General features: G+C 43.1%; 1 protein-coding gene across 1 annotated transcript; it reads left to right on the top strand.

Moving 5' to 3' along the window:
* Positions 1-4,904: 4,904 nt before the first annotated feature.
* LOC134664919 (phosphopentomutase) lies at positions 4,905-24,195 on the top strand. Its single transcript, XM_063521644.1, has 13 exons — positions 4,905-5,279; positions 6,758-6,925; positions 11,451-11,542; positions 12,976-13,144; positions 17,093-17,169; positions 17,873-18,095; positions 18,588-18,772; positions 19,497-19,687; positions 19,997-20,118; positions 20,467-20,643; positions 21,324-21,420; positions 21,993-22,146; positions 23,376-24,195. Exons 1-13 carry the CDS (start codon positions 5,211-5,213, stop codon positions 23,476-23,478), a joined length of 1,827 nt encoding a protein of 608 aa, XP_063377714.1. The 5' UTR covers positions 4,905-5,210; the 3' UTR covers positions 23,479-24,195.
* Positions 24,196-26,521: the final 2,326 nt, after the last annotated feature.

The following is a 26,521-nucleotide window of genomic DNA, read 5'->3' on the forward strand; positions in this document are numbered from 1 at the left end:
GTAAAATTTTACTATCTACAAATGCGTATGCGGCAATATATATTTAACCTGCCAACAAGACAGTTTCTCAAGTAGGTAGGTTAAACTGGTCTGAGGGGCTACCGCGAAAACAGAAATTCGCAAATTGCGGGGATCTTTCTCTTTTTCTCCAATGAAGGCGTAATTAGAGTGACAGAGAAAAATGCCCGCAATTTGCGAACTTCGTTTTTCGCGGTTATAGCCCTGCCTTGGGATATGTACGGATTGTACGGCCCTGGCTTTCTTAGGGACAAAAATCATAGGTACCTTCTCTAATGTTTAAAACCGTTGCGTGAACAATCACAATCGCACATAAAATAAGTAGGTAGGTATGTACTTATACCACAGACTTATACCTATGTATGAATACCTAATACCTTTGCTCTCATATAAATACCTAATGGTATGACTATTAGGTGGATATGGGTTGGCCGGACGCCCCCCTCGAGTACCCTGTTCCGCCGAACAATTACAATTAAATGATTGACCACAGATTGGCCCAGCTTCCTCATCAACGATGTGACGTCGAAATGGGTGAAGGATTTTATTTTTATACAACTACGCACCTGTACAAGTGTACATAATGCCTGTGTTCTGATACTCCTGATATCAGGGTCATCATTTAGGTTCAAATGTCTTTTCTGTTCCCGTATAAGCGCGTTGTCCTGGCGGCTTAGCACGGCAGCCTTTTTATCGCTTGTCACCATGCCTGTCACGGTCTCACAAGTACGTAGGTGCGAAAGGGACGCGCATAGCGATAGTCGATAAAAATGGAACCGTGCTGCGCCCGCTGGCGTACCTTCTGGAGGACGATTTTTGTATTTCGAGCACAAGATTTCGTGTGGCTTCCGTCAATATATATAATAGGGTAATTACTAATTGTGTCAGTTTGTCGTCCAGTGCCTGTTTCCGTCCACTTGGCGGAGTTGCTACAAAGAATTGCGTATAATTAGAATATAAACCTACCTTACCGCACAATTTTGGACTTATTGTAATTCTTAATGTCTAAACAATAGATATATCTACATAAAAATCATATTTCGCAGGTAGCGAATTAAAAATAAAACCTTTCAAAGGTCATAAAACAAAAAAGAAGTTTAGGCGGGAAATGATCCTGGTAAGTTTATTAACTATAGCTGGTCAAGCAGATCTTGTCAGTAGATTTTTTTTTAAATGTAGGCGCGAAAGGATATCGTCCCATATAAAATTTGAATTTCGCGCCTTTTTTTACTGACAAGATTTGCTTGACCAGCTATATTCTAGCTATTTTAAGTAATATTTTTAGCACGTAAATATGTATACTTTGAAGTATAATAAAACCAAAAATTATCAGTTGTATGAAGTTTTTATAGAAAACTTAGAGAAATTTAGTGACATACTAATTTTATCGAGTATGCCGCGATAAAATTTTAATAGAGTCTGGCTAGCCAAAAATTGTTGACAGATATTTCGTTGTTGTATCACCAATTGTCTATGATTTAAAAAAAGCTAAAAGTCAGTTGTCAATTTATGTCATTAATTAAAATTGTTTGCGGTTTATAAGGGGTTTATTTTAAATAATATTAATAATTTATATACTGAGTGAGGTTCGCTAACTATTATTTAAGCTCGTAAATAATTACGATAAAGTGCGAAGTCGACGTGTAGCGTCGTATAACGAAAAACTGCAATGTTTACAACTCCTAACCAAATGTAAACAAATTAGAAGGTTGGTGCTCTATAAATATTTTGATACTTTAAGTACTAGTTCTAACATTTGCCTATTAATTTGATTAAGTACGTGAATTTATTAATGCCTGAATCTCATAAATAGGACAAGTGTAGAAAGGAACGGATAAACTAAAAGTTCTGAAAAATATCTATAAATTCTAAATATTGGAACGTATACATATGTGTTTGTCCTTGACTGTACTTTAAATAGTGGTAGAAATTATGTAAGCTGACTTTGAGTGCACGTAAACGTTTATTTAACTTATTTCCTTAGGTACCTAACTTGTGCGAAGAATATCAAAAATATTGTCTAGTATCAAAACTATAATTCCTACTACACAAAGTGTGACCAGCCCAAGATTTTTAAAATTTCCCGCCAAAAATGTAGGTAAAATTTCAGTAGCCAGACTCTAATAGTACTACCGTCCAGAAAGGAAACTTCCTAATAAAACCGAAGTCTTACCTGTGGTCTTGCACTCAAAGGGACGTCAAGTTGTGTCAACTGTAATATACAGGGTGTTTGGTCCATCGTTTGCCAAATTAAAATGGCGGATAAGTGGGGTAGTTTTCTATCTTTTCACGCCCTTTAAAATTTTTCTGGGCCCACGAGTTTTCATTTTTGTTATTTTTTGTTGTTTTTGAAAAATCTTCAGGGCCGACTTGGTAGAGAGATGCAACGTTTATTGCGTCGTGATGTCTAACGTTAAACGGTTTTATCAAAGTCAAAATTACTGACATTTAATCTCTAGTTTTTTTTTATTAACCCTCAAATGTTATACAACATGTAAAAATATACACCAAAGTCAACTTTGATTTTCAATTAAAAAAAAAAAACAATAAGAGACCACGTTCTTGAAATTACTTTACAAAATTCTGTGTTCTGTCCTCTTTCTAATGATGTACAATAAGGGGTCATCCATTAATTACGTCACACGAATTTCTAGGTTTTTTTACCCCTCCCCCCCTCCTTGTCACACTTGGTCAAATTTGGCAAACCCCTCCCCCCTAGTGTGACGTCACATTTTTTCTACGAAATCGCCAAATCGAATTAAGTAAGTACCTAAGTATTATTAATATTTTATCAAAATATTTTTGACGATATAAATATTAGTAATTTTATAAAATAACCCAAAACTGCTTAGGAAAGAAAATTAAACGAATAAAAACGATTATCGTTTCAAAAACTTGTTATTTAAATGTACAGCGAATAAAATAATTTAAATAAATTTTCGGTTAGTGATGAAGTTAAAGTGACGTCACAAAGTTTGGGTCTCCCCCCTCCCCCATGTCCATATTGTGACACATTTTCTTGACCCCCTCCCTCCCCCTACACGTGTGATGTAATTAATGGATGACCCCTAATCCCAAAAAAACTTTCATAAACTTCATTTTTTCCCGATGTTTTGCAACGGACGCAACAGGCAAAAATTATCGATGCCTAAACATTGACGCGAGAAGTAATGAAGAATAAGGAAATTAATATAGCCACGAAGAGGAAGCTATTTAATACATGCATTTTACCAGTCTTAACCTATGGCAGCCAAACTTGGACTTTAACTAAGAGCAACCTAAACAAACTACAAGTATGTCAAAGGTCCATGGAAAGAAGTATGATTGGAGTTAAATTGAGAGATAGAATTAGAAATAAGTTGATTAGATCTAAAACACGTGTAGAGGATGTAACCATTAAAGTTAAATCACTCAAATGGAGGTGGACAGGACATATGATCAGAGGCAAAGAGAAATGGAGCAAGAGAATTATATGGTGGTTCCTGAAAGATAGAAAAAGAAAACAAGCACCACCAAAAATGAGATGGGAAGACGAAATTGTAAAATTCGCAGGGAGACAGTGGACTAGACTAGCGAGAGACAGGGAAAAATGGAAAGGGATGGAAGAGGCCTTTGCCAAACGGCATACAGACCAAACCGATGTTGTCTGAAATAGTAATAAGTTAAATTATATATTTTGATAAGTTATGTACAATAATATGTAAACTCTTAAACTGTAATTTGTCTGAATAAAAGGCTTATATTATTATTATTATTTGTTTGTCCTTTCCAGATCTCGGGACCATGGGGTCCCGGACTTTTGGGAGGCGTGCGTGGGGCCGAAGCCAACAGCGCAGAGGCCCTTTAAGACAGTTTAATCTAAAAGCAAGGGATACACGTGGCGGATACCATCCCCGAGCGCACAATATGATACATCCGGAGATGGTCCCCGCCAGGTGCAAAGACTATTTCAGTGCAGCACTTTTGTGCTGCGATGGGAACTAAGGTCATAGGCTATTGATTTGAATGTTGGATGGACTGGATATCGGGCTATGGGATGAGACTAGCGGACACCTGTCGTGACAATCAGTCTCAATATTGTTAAAGACAGGTGGTGACTCGCCAACTCATTATTATTATTATTATTAAACATTGACGCTGTAATCTCCTTTGAAATCCTCTTTGCCTATCCATACGCGGTTTTTTTTCAGCGATGAGGTTTGGACAAAACCAAACACAAATTAACTATGGACGCGACACGACGTTGGAACCTAAAGCCCCACATTCACACTCCTACCGTGTAGGCCGCATAGATTGACAAATCCAGTAACATAAAAACTAGTTTGATGTACTTATTCAAAAGGTACTTAAATACACAATACAGTCCGTAGCGGCCTCCTTTTTTAAATATCATTCGCGAAATTTAAATAATCACGATTATTTAGCAGTGGCGCTAGTGTGCACGTTGAAGGGCTCTTAACGTTTAGACATCACGACGCAATAAACGTTGCATCTCTCTACCACTTTTTTTTTTAATTTAAGTTTAAACAAGTCGGCCCTGAAGATTTTTCAAAAACAACTAAAAAAAAACAAAAAAAAAACTCATGGGTCCAAAAAATTTTTAAAGAGCGTGAAAAGATAGAAAGCTACTGCACTTATCCGCCATTTTAATTTGGCAAACGATGGACCAAACACCCTGTATATGTAATAGCTCGGAGCGCATTAATTTTTCTTTCAGTATCACGTCATTGAGTTGACTTTATTATGGAGGACACTGTGTATTTTGCAAGTATTTTGTGATGTTTTTGTGGAAAAGAATGCATTTAATTTTGACATCATGTGTTATACCCGCAAACTAAACGCAGCTGAAGTGTCAAGTCTCATGTGTCAAACGTTATCACAAATTTGTGTAATAGTTATGTTGCTCCTTAATACATCGTCTTAAAGGCTATTTTGCAATAGCTTGAGAATTAGTGATCATTGTTGAATTCGATTCTTGTCGATAAAATAAGTGTAAATTCGGAGACCGGACACGACGGTACCGGCATTCGGAGCAATTATTTAATACAATAAAATTCAACACCGTTTCCTCTATTTGCTTTGGATGTGTTAAATATAGCTATTATAGCTTCTCAAATTTTGATATAAAAACAAAAGTGAAGTTTGTCCAAGAATTGTAATTTTCACACAAAAATACATAAATCCTGCACAAAATGCAAGTTTGTAACAGCGGAGACCTAAAATTAGATGCTGCAGTGGAAGGATGGCTAAAAATAGATAAGGTAATTTTTTTCTACACGTGAATTTTTACTTTATTTGTTTGACGGCATAAACTAATTACTTACTCGTTTTTCTCATAAGTACTAAGTTCAGCAAGGTCATTTTAATGAATGCACCACTGGTAGAATATTGGTTTGATTGGGTGGTGTGAGGTAATTACAAATTGAGTCTGGTTTGTTCTGAAGATTTAAGCACTCTCAATTAAGTTTGGTGAGATCACTGACACTGTCCCTTATTTATTTTATAAATTAATAAGCTATGAAACTGAGTTACGTACTGGATAATGAAATTGAGTTAAGTAACTGGATAATGATGATAATGTATCATTATTTAAATACAGCTGAACCCATTCAATAGGATCCCATTTAATTCACCATTTTCTATAAGAACTAATTAAATTACTTTCTACAAAAATATTTTAATTTGTATTGTTTACAAGTAGTCGCTGGAAATTTCGTCCCATGCCACCGAGCCCAGGTGGCCGAGCAGTTCAGGCATTTGTCACGTAAACGCACAATGCTGGTTTGATTCCAGTCCTGGGCACAGGAGGCCTTTGTCATAATTTTTCCTTTGTAGCTGACATTTATTTCGTTTATAGGTAACAAACCATTTTGAGATTAATATCTGCAACTTGTTTTCATATTGTAATATTTTTTCATGTTAAAAAGCTTTTGGTGTCATGCTTGCAGAATCTTCTAAACCTTGCAAGGCCCACCACACAACATTTTTGTATTTTTAATTGAAACCTTGTTTTATAATAAATTGGGATGAATGGATTTTGTTTGTTTGAGAAATCAATGATAAATCAAATAAATGTTACGTCATTTCATTTGGTCTATGGAAAATTCTAATTATATTGAAATGGAGTAAACGTTGTAGCTAGCTACTCTCATTCCCACTTTGGTAAAAAAGTGCAGCAATTCAAGAAAGCGCAATAATACTTACTGACCATACTATATACTGTTCAGCCCAGTGGCAGATTTACTCTAAGGCCAAGTAGGCCCCGGCCTAGAGTGGTGAGATATTAGGGCCGGCAGTCGGCAGTCTACCTACATGATGGGTGATCATATAGGTAGACTGCCGACTAGTGTGCTAGTGATCTACCTGGGAAAGTGGTAATTAGTACTTACTACAGGGTCTGGGGCTTAGGGCGGCAGACTGTAAATCCGCCACTGGTTCAGCTAGCAAAGATTCAATAAACAGCAGGGACTGCATTCTGGTATATTTTTCATACAAATTAACCGGTATTCAATTTCGGTATAAGTATATTTATGCACTTAATTTAGCTAATCTGATCAATCAGTATCCTTTCCATAAAAGGATACTATTGATCAGATATTATATATTGTTTATGAATACTATTCTATAATATCAATGAAATAATGATAAATAATGAAATATCTATGAGATAATTTGATTTTTAGTTACCTATTCCAGTAACAGTCCCTGATAAACAGTAATGTTCCTATTATGTACCTAGAACCCAGAAACGCGGAAGGAGGTCCTCGACGACATAGCCAACTCGCGATGGGAGAAGCTGCGCGGGAGCATGCTAAAGCGGCAGAAGTTCGGCACGGCGGGGCTGCGCGGCCCCATGGCCGCCGGGTACATCGGCATGAACGACGTCGTCGTGCTGCAGACCGCGCAGGTCAGTGCCCGTACAGGCTTAGGGTTGGTTGCACCAAACTGTTCGCATCTTTAAAGAGTTCGCTAAATTTTTATGTATGGAAAGTTTCATAGGAAAGCGCCGGGAGCGCCGGCTGACGATGATCATTCAATCAAATGTAGTTGGTGCAACTGGCCCTTAGAGGTTGTGCACAATTCACGCGAGGTGTTTTCGGCTACTTTTTGACCCCTCCCCCCCTTGGTGAGATTTTTGTCTAAAAAATATCTACTTACTCATGTGGTAGGTACTTTTTAGGGTTCCGTACCCAAAGGGTAAAACGGGACCCTATTACTAAGACTTCGCTGTCCGTCCGTCCGTCCGTCTGTCACCAGGCTGTATCTCACGAACCGTGATAGCTAGACAGTTGAAATTTTCACAGATGATGTATTTCTGTTGCCGCTATAACAACAAATACTAAAAACAGAATAAAATAAAGATTTAAATGGGGCTCCCATACAACAAACGTGATTTTTGACCAAAGTTAAGCAACGTCGGGAGTGGTCAGTACTTGGATGGGTGACCGTTTTTTTTGCCTTTTTTTTGTTTTTTTTTTTGCATTATGGTACGGAACCCTTCGTGCGCGAGTCCGACTCGCACTTGCCCGGTTTTTCTTAGTTTCGTTCACTGTAGAAAAATACACGTGAGGTCTCCTTATACCCTTTCTCCCCCAAAGTGATCTGTCGTGATTTTTTCGGTGGTCCCCACCCCTATCGAACCTCACGTGATTTGTGCCCAAGCCCTTACATAAATTACACTACCTTCGCGTACGCAGGTACGGTACGCGAAGGTAGCGACATGAGAATTCACATCGGTATGATAATCAAGTTATAATGATAACCGCGATAGAGGTGAAATATATGGAATTAACATAGATACAAGTACTTATATAGTGAAAGTAATGTAATAGCCGACTTGCGTATTCTTAGCGAAGTTACGCGTACTCTTACTCAATAGGCCTTGTAAGAGTACGCATTTATCACGTTTTTTAGTTGTTATTATTAAGTAAAAGTGTCTAAACTTTTTATGTTACTTTATGAAAGATGATTAAATTATACATGAAATAATAGCAAAGTTCACTATCTACTTTTTATTTTTATTTGTTACCAACAATATAATTATCTGGGCTAAAGCCCTAAGCCCAAGCCAAGATTACTAAATCTTCAACCTATTACTGCAGGAAGAAAGGGTTATAGGGCTTACCGCTAGGCTTGGGCTTGCAGGTATGGGAAGATATTCATATTCATATATTTATTGCGATCATGTTCATTACAGAGGATGGTATAAAACATTGTGAAAAGTAGGTACATGATACCCCGTTAGGGCATTGCAATTATCTTAATACTACTTAATAGTAACTATTTACAAATGATACATTACAATAATAAACAAAAGCTCTCCAAGGGGCCTCTACGTGTTGGATCTGTGTCCCCACGCAAGCCTATCAAAAAACCGGGATCATAGGCCCGTGATATCCAAGGAGAAACAAAATATTAAATTTTAATTAAATATCATCCATATTGCATTACTACTTATTTTATATATTTAGTTCATCATAAAAGCCCAACAATAATAAATAATAAAATTAAATTAAAATAATCAACTAATACTCTAATTCATTATCTGATAAAAATTCCTCGATTCTATAATATGCCTTTCGTATTAAAATTGATTTAAGTTTATTAATAAAAGATTGCGGTTTTTGCTCACTAGTAACGCTTTTTGGTAATTGGTTGTAAATTATCACAGATCTATAATGAGGGCTATTTTTAAACATTTGTAAATTTGGTTTTGCTGGCAACAACAGTTTATCCTGTCTTCGGGCACTTTTTACATGGTCGTACAATGTAATGTGTTTCCTAACAAAAGCAGCAGTTTCAAGAATGTAGAGACAGGGGAGGGTAAGCATATTTTCTTTAATAAAGAGTTCTTTACATGCAGCTCGTTTGCGAACGTTTACAATTATTCGAAAGCACTTCTTTTGGCTTACGAATAGACTGTGCGCTTCTGAGCTGTGTCCCCATAAAATAATGCCATATTTCAGCCACGAGTAGGCATAAGCATAATATGCAGATTTAGCGCATTCAGAGTGTGTATTAGATTTCAATAAATTCAAGGCAAAAATGAATTGGGATAGTTTTGATTTTATCATTGAAATATGTTCTTGCCAGTTAAACGAAGTATCGATAGTGATACCCAGAAGATTGAAATGCTTTACTTCCTCTATATTTAAAGTGCTAGTTACTGTAGACAGGTCTAGGGGTTCCTTTTGGTATGGATGAAATTGTATAATTTTTGTTTTAAGGTTATTAATTTCCAAATTATGATTTGAGAGCCATGAAGTAGTATTTTGATAAGATTCTATAATTTTATTAGCGTCGCTTAAATGTTGACAATCAAAAAGGAAGGACACATCGTCAGCATACAATATATTGAAATTATTTGTCGATTTTGGAAGATTATTAATATAAATGATAAAAAGTACTTAAACATCCGATCACGCTGCCCTGGGGGATAGAGCAGTTTGTTACTTTCATGTAAGATTGCACTAAAGTTAGTTGGTTACTTTGTTCGTCAAAGTGCCGTATCTGTACGTATTGTTTTCTGTCGCTAAGATACGATTTTAGCCAGCCGTAAGCGTTACCTCGTATGCCTATTTCCTCCAGTTTCTTTAGCAAAATGTTGTGAGAGACCCTATCATATGCCTTCGTCATATCAAGTAGGAGTCCTACAGCGTAATGTTTGTGTCGTATGAAATCTAGAGCGCGTTGTACAAACTTGAATACTGCTAAGGTGGTTGAGCTGTTTTTGCGAAAACCATGTTGATTTTCATCTAGAAGCTTGTACTTTTCCAGAAAATCGTAAATACGGATTGTCATTACCTTCTCGAACACTTTGGAAACGGCAGGTAGGAGCGCAATTGGGCGATATTTGCTGGGGTCCTCAGAGTTTCCACCTTTTTTTAAAATTGGTATAACTTTTGCTATTTTAAGTTTGTCCGGGAAGGTTTTTTCCAGAAAAGATTGGTTTATAAGTTGTGTTATCGGTGGTGTTAATTCAGTAGCACATTTTTTTACTAGAAAAGAGGGAAAGTCATCTATGTCACAACTTAATTTATTTGGCATGTTTCGTATTGTCTTAAATATTTCTTTTTCTGAAACAGGGCTTAAAAACATTGAGTTTATTGACCGCACGACGGGATCTGTGGGGGAATGATTTTTTGGCCCTGGTAGTGGGGTGACAGTGGCGCTAGTGGGCGATATACCGACTGTTGAAAAGTACTCATTGAAAGCCTCTGCGACTTTGGGTGCTAATGATATTGATTCATTATTTGTTTTAAGCGTTATGTTATTATGTTTTCTATTTGATGGCCGCTTTGTAAGTTGTTTAATGATGCCCCACATAGTTTTTTTTCATAGTTTCAGATTCATAGTTTTCTGCTAAGTTAGGTTGATCAGTCCGTCGATAGTGGTTGATGCAACCGGGCCTTGATCTTGTAAAGGGAGCTTTATCAGTTGAGAACGTTATCAGTGCTTGCGTTATCTTATGTCAGTGGGGTGGGACCCCTACCGAATTCATATCGAAGTTAGGTAGCTTGCTTAACAAACATAACGAAGAGAACAAATCGCCAAACGTGGATTATGCCATCATTATCAGCCTCCACTTCATCAAATGCCACTATTTTTAAAATAAATGCTTGATTTCCTGATGAAAATATAAAAATCACTATATATAATTATGCCTTTAAGATTTGAGGAGCTCCCTCGATTCCTCATGGATTCCATCATCAGAACACGAGCTTGGCAAGAATGTGGCTTAAAAACCTAAATTGCTTAAAAACAAACATATTATCGAAGAGGACAAATTGCCAAACGTGAACTAAGTGCCGTAAAAGAGTTCCCTTTTGATCATCATCAGCAGTTCCACTTCATGAAATGTCACGATTTCGAAAGTAAATACTTGATTTGCAAATGAAAATACAAATATTACTTTACGTATGCCTTTATGGCCTGTGCACACCGGCTGCGTGTGCGTGACGTGCACGTGCGCGTGCGCCGTTGTAGTATACAGATCCTTATGAGAGACGGCACACCCGCCATGCGGCTCCAACATTTTAGCGCACGCACACGCGCACGTCATGCAGACGCAAGCCGGTGTGGCTCGGCCTTTACGATTTGAGGAGTGCCCTCGATTTCTCGTGGGTCCCATCTGTTGATTATATTCTCTTTGAAACATACATACAAATAAATATACGGGTCAAACTGAAAACCTCCTTTTTTGGGAGTCGGTAAAAACATTTTGGAGACAGATAGATTAAAAAGCGAAGTTAGTGAAAGTGAGAGAGTGCATGGGTTAACACTGTTTGACTAGCACGTTATCTTTTCGCGGATTAACAAAGTAATATTTTGGTTTTAATTAATATGGATTTCCGCAAAGTAACGCCTGAGTCTATTCATTAGCCAGATAGATGATGCGTCGAGTATGTGTTAACACCGAAAATTCTTTTCAGGGCCTGTGCTCTTACATCCAGAAGGAATGCCACCAGAGTCAGCTGCACAATGGCATCGTCATCGGATACGACGGCCGATACAATAGCAAACGGTGAGTTGTTTCACTCACTATCAATGGCAGGCGCCGTGTTGAACATTATAACAACCAGGAATAACTAAGGTATTGAAGTGAAGTAAGGTGGCAGGCATATACTCGTACAATATATTGCTGGGAAGACCGTCATTGGGCAAGAACTCTTGTATTTGTATACACGTCGCTCAGACACAGACAGGAAGAGCTTCATTCGTTCTCCTCTACCGACCTTAAGTAAGTTAAGTAATTGTAAAAACGCAAGAGTTAAAAGTGAAGGAAGATCTTCTGGTCGCTCCATATCGACGGTCTTATCCACATCGACCTTAGATATAAGTACAAGAAAAAAACCGGACAAGTGCGAGTCGGTTGTCATAGCGGCAACAGAAATACATCATCTGTGAAAAATTCAACTGTCTAGCTATCAGGTTAATGAGATACAGCCTGGTGAAAGACTGACGGACAGACAGGCAAACGGACAGACTGATAGACGTACAGTGTGAGAAAACTCCACAGTCTTAGTAATACGGCCCCGTTTTTAGTTTACCCTTCGGGTACGGAACACTAAGTAAAAAGAGCAAGTTGGACCTGAATCCTAAGAGTTTTTGTGTTTATGTCCAGACAAACGGACAGATAGACTCTACATGGAATATACGTTTTGTTGTGATTAGATAATAATTATGTATTGTTTAGTAAATTGCCTCCGTTGGCTCCATTTAGAGATAAGCTATCGGCTGTTATAAAAACAATACAGATTTCATCAGATGAAGCAGTGTGTAACAAATAATTTACACTTATGTTAGCAGTAGGTACGTGACGTAGATGCTCGTGCGCTTGCTAATAATCTGAAAACGACGTTTATTATGGTCACAGTTGCATAACGAACTAGGAACAGATACATTAAAATAGCTTAGCTATGACTCGTCGGTGACATTGACGAGACAGTGTAGCAAAAAACTCAAGACCAGCTACTTGGGTTTTTTGCTACACTATTAAGTACCTACTTCCTTAATTTTAGCGAACATCTGTGACTGATGACTATTTTGTAAAGCTTATTGTAAAAAGGTAATGTTTACCGAGTGTCAGTAACGCCCTCTACGCTTTTTTACGTTACGAGTTTTGCGTAATATTCCCTTATTGGGCGGCGGCATACAATGATCTAGAGTAGAGTAGACCAACCAAGAAAAGTCTGCAACGATTTTGATAGCACACGCAGTGTTATTTTAAACGTTAAACTTGTATGTAATTATGACGTATAAATAAAATGACACTCGCACTGCGTAGGTATGCTGTATATATATATTAACTCACATTTATAGACGACCCTATTGCGAATTTATTTTATTACCTATGTACTTATGTTTGTAAGTAAGGGATAAACATAAAATTAACTTATTAAGGTTTGCAACTTTTTATGCATTAAGAGATTATTCACGATTATACATTTCTTCCAGGTTCGCCGAATTAACTGCCCGCGTGTTCGTGTCCGCGTCAATACCCGTGCACCTCTTCTCGGCCGTGTGTCCCACGCCGCTGGTGTCGTTCGCCACCATCCTGTACGGCGTGGCCGGCGGCGTCATGATCACCGCCTCGCACAACCCCAAGGAGGACAACGGGTACAAGGTGACCTGATCTGCCATGTGACATGTATCCATCCCCGTGCTCCTGTTCTCGGCCGTGTGCCCCACGCCGCTGGTGTCGTTCGCCACCATCCTGTACGGCGTGGCCGGCGGCGTCATGGTCACCGCCTCGCACAACCCCAAGGAGGACAACGGGTACAAGGTGACCTGATCTGCCATGTGACATGTATCCATCCCCGTGCACCTGTTCTCGGCCGTGTGCCCCACGCCGCTGGTGTCGTTCGCCACCATCCTGTACGGCGTGGCCGGCGGCGTCACGGTCACCGCCTCGCACAACCCCAAGGAGGACAACGGGTACAAGGTGATCTGATCCGCCATGTGACATGTATCCACCCCCGTGCACCTGTTCTCGGCCGTGTGCCCCACGCCGCTGGTGTCGTTCGCCACCATCCTGTACGGCGTGGCCGGCGGCGTCACGGTCACCGCCTCGCACAACCCCAAGGAGGACAACGGGTACAAGGTGACCTGATCTGCCATGTGACATGTATCCATACCCGTGCACCTGTTCTCGGCCGTGTGCCCCACGCCGCTGGTGTCGTTCGCCACCATCCTGTACGGCGTGGCCGGCGGCGTCATGGTCACCGCCTCGCACAATCCCAAGGTGGACAACGGGTACAAGGTGACCTGATCTGCCATGTGACATGTATCCATCCCCGTGCACCTGTTCTCGGCCGTGTGCCCCACGCCGCTGGTGTCGTTCGCCACCATCCTGTACGGCGTGGCCGGCGGCGTCACGGTCACCGCCTCGCACATCCCCAAAGAGGACAACGGGTACAAGGTGATCTGATCCGCCATGTGACATGTATCCACCCCCGTGCACCTGTTCTCGGCCGTGTGCCCCACGCCGCTGGTGTCGTTCGCCACCATCCTGTACGGCGTGGCCGGCGGCGTCACGGTCACCGCCTCGCACAACCCCAAGGAGGACAACGGGTACAAGGTGACCTGATCTGCCATGTGACATGTATCCATACCCGTGCACCTGTTCTCGGCCGTGTGCCCCACGCCGCTGGTGTCGTTCGCCACCATCCTGTACGGCGTGGCCGGTGGCGTCATGGTCACCGCCTCGCACAATCCCAAGGAGGACAACGGGTACAAGGTGACCTGATCCGCCATGTGACATGTGTCCACCCCCGTGCACCTGTTCTCGGCCGTGTGTCCCACCCCGCTGGTGTCGTTCGCCACCATCCTGTACGGCGTGGCCGGCGGCGTCATGGTCACCGCCTCGCACAACCCCAAGGAGGACAACGGGTACAAGGTGACCTGATCCGCCAAGTGACATGTATCCACCCCCGTGCACCTGTTCTCGGCCGTGTGTCCCACGCCGCTGGTGTCGTTCGCCACCATCCTGTACGGGGTGGCCGGCGGCGTCATGGTCACCGCCTCGCACAACCCCAAGGAGGACAACGGGTACAAGGTGATCTGATCCGCCATGTGACATGTATCCACCCCCGTGCACCTGTTCTCGGCCGTGTGCCCCACGCCGCTGGTGTCGTTCGCCACCATCCTGTACGGCGTGGCCGGCGGCGTCATGGTCACCGCCTCGCACAATCCCAAGGAGGACAACGGGTACAAGGTGACCTGATCTGCCATGTGACATGTATCCATCCCCGTGCACCTGTTCTCGGCCGTGTGCCCCACGCCGCTGGTGTCGTTCGCCACCATCCTGTACGGCGTGGCCGGCGGCGTCACGGTCACCGCCTCGCACATCCCCAAAGAGGACAACGGGTACAAGGTGATCTGATCCGCCATGTGACATGTATCCACCCCCGTGCACCTGTTCTCGGCCGTGTGCCCCACGCCGCTGGTGTCGTTCGCCACCATCCTGTACGGCGTGGCCGGCGGCGTCACGGTCACCGCCTCGCACAACCCCAAGGAGGACAACGGGTACAAGGTGACCTGATCTGCCATGTGACATGTATCCATACCCGTGCACCTGTTCTCGGCCGTGTGCCCCACGCCGCTGGTGTCGTTCGCCACCATCCTGTACGGCGTGGCCGGCGGCGTCATGGTCACCGCCTCGCACAATCCCAAGGAGGACAACGGGTACAAGGTGACCTGATCCGCCATGTGACATGTGTCCACCCCCGTGCACCTGTTCTCGGCCGTGTGTCCCACGCCGCTGGTGTCGTTCGCCACCATCCTGTACGGCGTGGCCGGCGGCGTCATGGTCACCGCCTCGCACAACCCCAAGGAGGACAACGGGTACAAGGTGACCTGATCCGCCAAGTGACATGTATCCACCCCCGTGCACCTGTTCTCGGCCGTGTGTCCCACGCCGCTGGTGTCGTTCGCCACCATCCTGTACGGGGTGGCCGGCGGCGTCATGGTCACCGCCTCGCACAACCCCAAGGAGGACAACGGGTACAAGGTGATCTGATCCGCCATGTGACATGTATCCACCCCCGTGCACCTATTCTCGGCCGTGTGCCCCACGCCGCTGGTGTCGTTCGCCACCATCCTGTACGGCGTGGCCGGCGGCGTCACGGTCACCGCCTCGCACATCCCCAAGGAGGACAACGGGTACAAGGTGATCTGATCCGCCATGTGACATGTATCCACCCCGGTGCACCTGTTCTCGGCCGTGTGCCCCACGCCGCTGGTGTCGTTCGCCACCATCCTGTACGGCGTGGCCGGCGGCGTCACGGTCACCGCCTCGCACAACCCCAAGGAGGACAACGGGTACAAGGTGACCTGATCTGCCATGTGACATGTATCCACCCCCGTGCACCTGTTCTCGGCCGTGTGCCCCACGCCGCTGGTGTCGTTCGCCACCATCCTGTACGGCGTGGCCGGCGGCGTCACGGTCACCGCCTCGCACAACCCCAAGGAGGACAACGGGTACAAGGTGACCTGATCTGCCATGTGACATGTATCCATACCCGTGCACCTGTTCTCGGCCGTGTGCCCCACGCCGCTGGTGTCGTTCGCCACCATCCTGTACGGCGTGGCCGGCGGCGTCATGGTCACCGCCTCGCACAATCCCAAGGAGGACAACGGGTACAAGGTGACCTGATCCGCCATGTGACATGTGTCCACCCCCGTGCATCTGTTCTCGGCCGTGTGTCCCACGCCGCTGGTGTCGTTCGCCACCATCCTGTACGGCGTGGCCGGCGGCGTCATGGTCACCGCCTCGCACAACCCCAAGGAGGACAACGGGTACAAGGTGACCTGATCCGCCAAGTGACATGTATCCACCCCCGTGCACCTGTTCTCGGCCGTGTGTCCCACGCCGCTGGTGTCGTTCGCCACCATCCTGTACGGGGTGGCCGGCGGCGTCATGGTCACCGCCTCGCACAACCCCAAGGAGGACAACGGGTACAAGGTGACCTGATCCGCCAAGTGACATGTATCCACCCCCGTGCACCTGTTCTCGGCCGTGTGTCCCACGCCGCTGGTGTCGTTCGCCACCATCCTGTACGGGGTGGCCGGCGGCGTCATGGTCACCGCCTCGCACAACCCCAAGGAGGACAACGGGTACAAGGTGATCTGATCCGCCATGTGACATGTATCCACCCCCGTGCACCTGTTCTCGGCCGTGTGCCCCACGCCGCTGGTGTCGTTCGCCACCATCCTGTACGGCGTGGCCGGCGGCGTCACGGTCACCGCCTCGCACAACCCCAAGGAGGACAACGGGTACAAGGTGATCAGAGGGCCAACCGTGAACCACGACGATTTACGTGTTGTCTCCTGTCACACTTACGTACGAATTTACAAGTGCGACAGAGAGGCAACACGTCGAACGTGGTTCCCGGTAGGCTCTGATGTGCCATAATGAACCTACTAAATTCAAGCTCGCCGTTCGTCGTTTCGTTAAGCTAACGTGATTACGTTTCGGTTTGATTAAAGCCTGGTTGATCGCTTGTAATGTTCAATAATGCAATAACCAACCTTATCTACTTGAACTGATTGACAAAATTACTTTATTTTTCAGGTATACTGGGGCAATGGATCACAAATCACAGCTCCCCATGACCAACATATATTGGATGAAATATTGCAATACTTGCAGTAAGACTTATTTTAATATCTTTTTGTGAGCTTTATTAAGACCTCGTAGCCCTGCCCGAGAGTTACTTCGAAGCCTTCCTCACCCGTTCACGGAGTCAACCAGTGCCCTGTTTATCAAAAGCTTGTAACTTGTAAAACAAGAGGAACTCCCTTTCTAACAAAAGTTTTCAAAAAGGGACTTCCGCTTGTATTACAAGTTACAAGCTTTTGATAAACAGGGCACAAATCTAACAGCGCGTCTTGTAGGTAGCGGAAAACAAGGCTAAACGTTAGCATAGCATTCACCTTGAGTAAGTTTTTTTGCACTCGTTTTGCATCACGTTTTTTCTACAATAAGGACGATCTAACTAAAGCAACCAGTTATCATAAGAAGAGTAAAGGCTAAAAATATATCGTGACGCCAGGTTGGACTGCCAAACTAGAGTGGAAACTGAATTGTCAAACGTAAACTTTTGAAATACAGAGTTGCCGAATAACGAATAATGTATGGGGGCGAGTAGATAGGTACTTCAGCTGCCAATTTCGAGGGACGAATTTTTCTTAGACTATTTCTCTTCTATCTATTAATAACTCCTAGACGTTTTTTTTGTGAACTCTATATGAATAAATTGGAGTGGACAATTTGTTTTTGTTAGTCCTGCCCACAGAGAGAGAGTTTCCTGATAATCTGTCATCCTATTATTTTTCTTCGTTTGTTTTTCAGTATACCGGATTCTCACTGGGTGACAGACGGCGTGCGTAGCCACGAGCTCGTGTCGGACTGCCTATCGGAGGTGACTTCGCGCTACATGCAGTACATTGCGGACAGCGTGGGCCCGGAGCAGCGCGCCACCAACGCGCGCGCCGCAGTGGACACCGTGTATAGCGCCATGCACGGCGTTGGATACGATTATGTGGTGAAGGCTTTCGAGTCGGCCAGTCTGAAGGTGGGTTAATTTAGATCTTATGTCGGAAATCTCCGATTTGTAAGCTCAGCGTACTATAGCAGGCTGAGAATGTGATTTTCGTATTTTTAAGGTCGCCTATTAGACCGGTGATTTACACTTTTTAGTCAAAAGGGCAAACACAACTCTTACAGTTTCATCATGTCTGTATGTCCGTCCGAATGTCACAGCCATTTTTGTCTAAAACTGTAAGCTATATTATAGTGAATTTTTAGAAACATAATAGGTACGTATTTTGTGACGTATTTAAAAACCATTTTAAGGTTTCTAAAAATGTTTTTTGACTCAATAAAATTTTAGATTGACCAGTTGAGCCATTAATTAATTTTCCAAAACTTTTTATTAAAAAGACGTGCCAAAAAAGTACACCCTTTTGCTTGTATCGCTTTTTCATATTGTATGAAGGTACGAAACTCTCTTATGCGTGGCCTGATCCGCACTTGACCGGTTTAATTATTGAATGACTTGTTTCAGCCGCCCATCAGTGTGCCCGAGCAGCAAGAGCCCAACCCGGACTTCCCGACCGTGGCGTTCCCCAACCCCGAGGAGCCCGAGTGTCTGGAGCTCAGCAAGCGGCTGGCGGAGCAGACGCGGGCCAGGCTGGTCCTGGTCAACGACCCTGACGCTGACAGGCTGGCTGTGGCCGAGTTTGACCGGAGGTGTGTTTCTACTCAAATTCAGCTTTGTGGTGTTGTAATAAAGTTATATTTAGCTTGTACACGGAGGCCTGGTGCCCAGGAGCTCAGCAAGCGGCTCGCGGAGCAGACACGGGCCAGGCTGGTCCTGGTCAACGACCCTGACGCTGACAGGCTGGCTGTGGCCGAGTTTGACCAGAGGTGTGTTTCTACTCAAATTCAGTTTGTGGTGTTGTAATAAAGTTCTATTTACCTTGTACAAGAAAGCCTGGTGTCTAGAGCTAAACAAGATACTCGCTCGCTGATTTTAACGCTGCACGCTGATAGGCTGACTGGGACTAAGTTCGACCAGAGATGTGGTTCTACTCAAATTCTCTGGAGCTCAGCAAGCGGCTTGCGGAGCAGACGCGGGCCAGGCTGGTCCTGGTGAACGACCCTGACGCTGACAAGTCTGTCTGTCTGCCAGTCGGCTGTGGCCGAGTTTGACCAGAGGTCTGTTTCTACTCAAATTCAACTTTATGATGTTGTAATAAGGTTCTATTTAGCTTGTACAAGAAAGCCTGGTGTCTAGAGCTAAACAAAAGACTTACTCGCTAATTCTGACGCTGATAGGCTGGGGCTAGGTTTGATCAGAGGTATGTCTCTAAAATGGCAGTCTTAGGTTAATGGATTTAGTTCAAACGGCAAGCGCTAGTCGTAATCAACGAGGTCATTAAAACGCTGTTATTAGAAAGGTACCTTGTTTCAGTTTAAAGAAATGGAAGGTGTTCTCCGGCAACGAAATGGGTGCTCTGCTCAGCTGGTGGCTGCTCAAGCACGCCACGGGCGACGACGACGACCGCTACGTCATCACCAGCATCGTCAGCTCCAAGATGCTGCGCGCCATCGTCAAGGGCCGCGGCCACTTCGTCGAGACGCTCACGGGGTTCAAGTGGATGGGTCAGTATCAACACAATTATTACAAATGAGTGCTCTGCTCAGCTGGTGGTTGCTCAAGCACGCCACGGGAGATGACGATGACCGCTACGTCATCACCAGCATCGTCAGCTCCAAGATGCTGCGCGTCATCGTCAAGGGCCGCGGCCTCTAGGGCGGCGCTACAGTCATGCACGGAGCAAAAAAACATATAAGCGTAAACACAACTTGTCAGTCAGTAACAACAAACTAGCGTAAGACAGACTCTCTATGTTCGAAATGAGACAGTCCCGGGCCAAACTATAAATTATAAGTTCATTTTTTTTCCCGCAGGCAACACAGCGTTGCTGTTAATGCAGCAGGGCAAGAACCCGCTGTTCGCGTTCGAGGAAGCCATCGGCTACATGTGCTCTCCGCGCGTGCCAGACAAGGACGGAGTCTCCGCCGCCGTACATGTAAATGTTTAACTATGCATCATATATTATATGTAGGTCTACTAAAATAAATTGACATCGTTTCTCTTTCTGGGAAAAATCTATTAACTCATACCAGGCGTGGCTCACTCCGTGATTTCGTCGCTTTGCAACAGGTAGCTACAAGTACATCCGACAGATACGACCGCTAAGTTGCGCGTGGCGCTGTCGCCACCTAGCGGTCATATCTGTCCTAATCGTAACAGACGCGTTTTGTTAGAGAGTGAATCTTCTGTACCTAGTACAGGTACTTATTCTGTGCTTGAACATCGTTTCTAATGTGAATCCGGTACTATTCCCATGGTTGCAATTAAAGTGACTGGTTTTCAGGTGGCTTCCCTCGCATCGCACCTGTACTCGTCCGGCTCGTCTCTCGGCGACCAGCTGCAGGCGCTGTACCGCGAGTATGGCTACCACGTGTGCCTCAACGGGTACTACATCTGCCACGACCAGGCCGCCATACACGACATATTCGCCAGGATCAGGAACTACCATGGACCGGCCAAGGTACATTTTAGTTAAATTTATACAACGTGTCTACTCTCTGGACATTGACCGAGGTCCCGAGTAGAGTTCCTTCTCAAGAATGTTCTAATATGGTTAATTATTTGATTAAGATTAGATCAACATAAAAAAAATATTTCAGTAATTTCTCCGTTAGTACGGTGGCGTTTGAAATGAGACTTAGTACATAGATTAGAAATATTCTACACAATCGACACGTCGATCATCACATTATCTATGTCCAGAGGCTAGAGACAAGTTGTAATATTTATGAAAAAATTATATATGTAATTTAAACTAAAACACTACTGTATAATGTAGATTCATAATATAAATTGAATCTTAGATGCCATAAACTTAGTAAAGAAATTAGAAAGGCTCTGCTTTACCTTCGTGGCTGATGATGCCTTATTACCCCCTTACTCGTATTCATAAAACCTTACGGGCCTAATTTAGTTAAATTATGTTTTTTCCCTTTCTTACAAATACATTAATCAAAATGACAGATAAGAACAAACGATTATTAGCTAATTGAGGTTTGTAGCGCGTTTATGAATCAGGGAGTAAATCTTTATACCACCCGGCATCAGATGCTTGATCACAGTTGTTTGTTATGCAAAGTATTATGCTTGAGTATTACGCGTCTAGCTAACTCTCGTGATTTATCTTTTGCATCATTTCAGTACCCGCAAAAAGTGGGATCGTGTGAGATCGTCTCAGTCAACGACTTCGCTGCCGGCGTCAAAGTCCCCGAAGAGAGCACAGACAACCGGCATCTAAGTAAGCCCTTTTTAACCGACTTCAATTTCATAGAAGGAGCAGGTTCTGTATTCGGTTGTGGCTATTGTTTTAGTTTCGCATATTCATATTAAACGTTTCTTAAATATTTTTCTCTCAATATTGCTTAGAATTTTATTCAATTTTTTATTTTTATTTCTAAGTACAGTCGCCATCAGATATATCGGAACGGCTGATGTGTTCATAAATATCCGAGTCTTATATTATAAACACGAGTCATATATTTTTGAGCACCTTGACCGCTTCGGTATATCTGATGGCGACCGTACAAATGTCACTAGTGAATAGCTGAAACTATATCTTTCATACAATAGTGTTACCTACGCAAAGACGTTATATGTGTCGCTCAACTTCAAACTCGGGTAAATCCATTCGACCCTCTCAGCAAATATCTACCCTATGACCTTTTCTTAATACCAAAATCGCATAATCTGACAGACTATGGATTTACCCCAGTTTGAAGTTAAGCGACTCAATTGTGCCATTGACCAATGTTTTCTGCTGTTATGTCACGGATAGCTAGACAGGATATTATATAAGAGGTCGTTCAGCAGACGTGGTAGGCACGGGCCTGGACCAGGACTACACGAGCGGCGAGATGGTGATCCTGCAGTGCAGCAACGGGCTCGGGGTCATCGTGCGCACCAGCGGCACCGAGCCCAAGCTCAAGTACTACACCGAGCTGGTCTGCGAGGCCGACACACTGCAGTGAGTACTTATAGCTAGACGGGATATTATATAAGAGGTCGTTCAGCAGACGTGGTAGGCACGGGCCTGGACCAGGACTACACGAGCGGCGAGATGGTGATCCTGCAGTGCAGCAACGGGCTCGGGGTCATCGTGCGCACCAGCGGCACCGAGCCCAAGCTCAAGTACTACACCGAGCTGGTCTGCGAGGCCGACACACTGCAGTGAGTACTTATAGCTAGACGGGATATTATATAAGAGGTCGTTCAGCAGACGTGGTAGGCACGGGCCTGGACCAGGACTACACGAGCGGCGAGATGGTGATCCTGCAGTGCAGCAACGGGCTCGGGGTCATCGTGCGCACCAGCGGCACCGAGCCCAAGCTCAAGTACTACACCGAGCTGGTCTGCGAGGCCGACACACTGCAGTGAGTACTTATAGCTAGACGGGATATTATATAAGAGGTCGTTCAGCAGACGTGGTAGGCACGGGCCTGGACCAGGACTACACGAGCGGCGAGATGGTGATCCTGCAGTGCAGCAACGGGCTCGGGGTCATCGTGCGCACCAGCGGCACCGAGCCCAAGCTCAAGTACTACACCGAGCTGGTCTGCGAGGCCGACACACTGCAGTGAGTACTTATAGCTAGACGGGATATTATATAAGAGGTCGTTCAGCAGACGTGGTAGGCACGGGCCTGGACCAGGACTACACGAGCGGCGAGATGGTGATCCTGCAGTGCAGCAACGGGCTCGGGGTCATCGTGCGCACCAGCGGCACCGAGCCCAAGCTCAAGTACTACACCGAGCTGGTCTGCAAGGCCGACACACTGCAGTCAGTACTTATAGCTAGACAGGATATTATATAAGAGTTCGTTCAGCAGACGTGGTAGGCACGGGCCTGGACCAGGACTACACGAGCGGCGAGATGGTGATACGGTGGTGGTACGGTTCATGAGATCTGTATCTCACCAGAGTTACAGACAGACAGACGGACAGCGGGGTCTTAGTTATAGGGTCCCGTGTTTATACCCTTTGGGTAAGGAACCCTAATAAATTATGATGTGAAGCTCGCTAAAATGATTGGTGAATAAATTGGTACGAAATATATTCTTCTTTATTTTATTCAGAACATGTTTCGAGCGTATAATTGAGAAATGTTATTTATTGCATGGCATCCTGGAACTTGCACTATAAAATACAATTTTTCCTTCTGTCTAATCTTAAGTCTCATAAACCATTGTATTACCAGGGAACAAGAACAGATGAACGCCAAACTGAAAGTGATGGTGAAGGAGTTCATGGAAGAGCTGCTGCAGCCACACCAACACGGTTTGATCGGAGAAATCGCGTAAAAGTAACCAAACTAACCAAGTAGGGCTTGTATTATATATCAATTATCTTGTGATACAATTGAACCAAAAACTACTGGATCTTGTTAACCTCGAATAATCTTAAATTTTTGTCGATTTTTAAGCATTCCATTAAAATGTCTCATCAAATTCGTAAAGTAGATCAATTATTTTTTGTTTAATACCCTGTTAGTGTGGATCCGCCTTGGTTTGAATCATGTGTACGAAATAAATTATTGGCAGTCTATAACCGTCTATAGAATCGATATACTTAATATAACAAATGTGCACTTGTACTTTACGGTTGCAATGCAATCCATTACTTTTTATTGTTGTCCTAATATTTCTTAGTTGTGAATTTCCTGGTTCCGCATTCGCTGCTTTTCAGCAAATTAATTGTTAACAGCATTTATTGTATATTATGATAATTTATTACAAACTGAACCAAATATAAAGGCTGTCTTGAGCGGATGTATCGTTTCCAAAACTGGTTGAAAACTAAAAGCCTTCGTTAAGGTGGTTCGCTTTTCATACAAAATTCAATCAAATCTCATTAAGTAACTACACAGTATTAGTACACAAATATTTCCGCATTTATCTTCTTTCGAATATTCGTTTGCGCGAAATTAACAGGAAAACAATGTTTCATACAGAAATCATGCAAAAATCATAGTTAACTTTTCATCAATTTTACGTATGTGTGTGTCACAAATTTCGTGTACAGATTAGAGATGTGCGCCGATGGCAAAATCATCGGCGGCGGCGTCCGATGATTTTTTGACCGGCGGCGGCGGCGTGATCGGCGTGAAATCGGCGTGGCATAATTTTTGATACTGCATGAGAACGTGGTTGTAGAAACTCTACATTAAAGCCTTCTGAGTATTTGCTAAGCTATTAAAAGAATATTATGTGTGTTTTCTAAATTATTACCGAAAATTATATCCCGGCATGTGACTTGGCTTGGTCAAATATAATTCTGCTATACAAAAAAGGAGACCCAAAGGACATAGGAAACTATAGGCCCATCAGTCTGATGTCTTGCATATATAAACTATTCTCATCAATCATATTATCCCGAATAAGTGAAAAAATTGACAAACATCAACCTTGCGAACAAGCCGGATTCAGGAGCGGTTACTCAACTATGGATCACATCCACACTCTGGAACAGCTTATTGAAAAATATCAGGAACACCGTCAACCTTTATATACAGCATTTATAGACTATGCAAAAGCATTCGACACAATATCACATACATCTATATGGAAAGCTCTGAGTCAGTGCAATATAGAACCAGCATATATAAAAATAATAAAACATATTTATGAAAATAGCACTAGTAAAGTTCAATTAGACAAACTTGGGCAATACATACCAATAAAGAGAGGTGTTAGGCAAGGCGACCCGCTGTCTCCAAAGTTATTTCTAGCCGTACTTGAGACCGTATTAAGCAGCATTAATTGGAAAAAGTTAGGGATAAATATAAATGGTAATTATCTAAACCACCTGAGATTCGCCGACGATTTAATATTATTTTCAGAAAAAGGAGTCCAACTGGAACACATGATACAGACTTTACACGAAGCTAGTGCCAAAGTAGGTTTAAAAATGAACTTCCTAAAAACCAAGCTTATGACCAACAGCATACAAAAGGCTATAACAGTCGACAACACACCTCTGGAGTACGTCGACAGTTTTACTTACCTAGGCAAACAGATATCTTTCAACAGTGAACGGCATGAACAGGAAGTTGACCGTAGAATAAAAATTGCTTGGAATAAGTTCTGGAGCCTAAAAGAAATTTTAAAAAGTAATATGGACATGAAAGTAAAAAAACAAGTTATGGATATGTGCATTTTGCCTTCATTGACGTATGCTAGTCCAACCTGGGTGCTTACTACAAAAATAAAATCAAAAATAATTACATGTCAAAGAGCAATGGAAAGAAGCCTAACAAACATTAGAAGAGTGCAAAAAATACCGCACATAAATATAAGAGCAATAACAAAATTAATAGACGCTTTAAAGCATGCCAAAACTCAAAAATGGAGATGGGCTGGACACGTTGCCAGGCTTTCAGACTTTCGATGGACCTTAACAGCTACTACCTGGAAGGGGCCCACATAGTGAGGATGTTAAGTGCAAACACCTTTTTTTTCTTGATTAAAGCATGAAACTTGGCACAGTTGTTCCTTATATCAAATAAAGCCGATTTCGATCGGTAGCCCGAAGGAGCCCCCCCTCTGGGGCCCGAGAGGGGGGGTCAAAGTACCGCTCCGCCCGGCTTCATTCTTAAAATTCTAACAGGCCCCGTTAAGCTAATAGGTCATATTTGGTATCAATTTCGGATAAATCAATAACGTAGAATTCATTTCTGATATAAAAAAATTGCAATTTGTAGAAAATTTAAAAAAAAAAATTAAAAAATCTAATTTTTCAAGTGTAATATTTATTTTTTATTTAGTATCTAAATTAAACTGCCTGGTTTTTCTACATATAAAAAATATGACAATAAAGCCTATTTAATGCAGATTTTAAAAACGTAACTTGTCCTTACCTTTATTAAAAGAAAATTGCATAAAAAAATCTTATATCGTCTCGCGCGGTGAATATCTTTTTACCGACATCGGCATCGTTATGGACAACATCCGAAGTACACACTCTGGAGACCGATTAAATGTATTGTTTGTTGTTGTAGATCCTATATAGATTTATAGATCCTATTATAAAGATAGAAAAGTGTACAAATACTATTTTTTATGTGTCGTTCAGTAAAAAAAGGGACCTAGGAATAAATTATCATAGAGCCTCGCGTTTGTATAGAAGCATACTCATATTTAATTAGTGTAAACCACTCCATGGACTCCATGGTCGCTATTCTCAATGAATAAGAACTGTAAGTATTATTAAATATTTTTATTACACTATACCACACTTTAATTTTGCGACTTGTGTATTAAAAAAACAATTCCTTCCCCCGGCACATGAATGCGTACATTTCATCATTCACGTATATAATATATGTCAGTTTCAACCATATTCTGG

This window comes from Cydia fagiglandana, chromosome 1 (genome assembly GCF_963556715.1).
Source record: "Cydia fagiglandana chromosome 1, ilCydFagi1.1, whole genome shotgun sequence".
NCBI lineage: Eukaryota > Metazoa > Arthropoda > Insecta > Lepidoptera > Tortricidae > Cydia > Cydia fagiglandana.

Coding starts and splice junctions, on each gene's coding strand:
- LOC134664919 (XM_063521644.1), top strand. CDS start 5,211: ATGCAAGTTTGTAACAGCGGAGACCTAAAATTAGATGCTGCAGTGGAA. Junction 6,926..11,450: donor TCGTGCTGCAGACCGCGCAG/GTCAGTGCCCGT, acceptor AATTCTTTTCAG/GGCCTGTGCTCTTACATCCA. Junction 20,119..20,466: donor GAGTCTCCGCCGCCGTACAT/GTAAATGTTTAA, acceptor ACTGGTTTTCAG/GTGGCTTCCCTCGCATCGCA.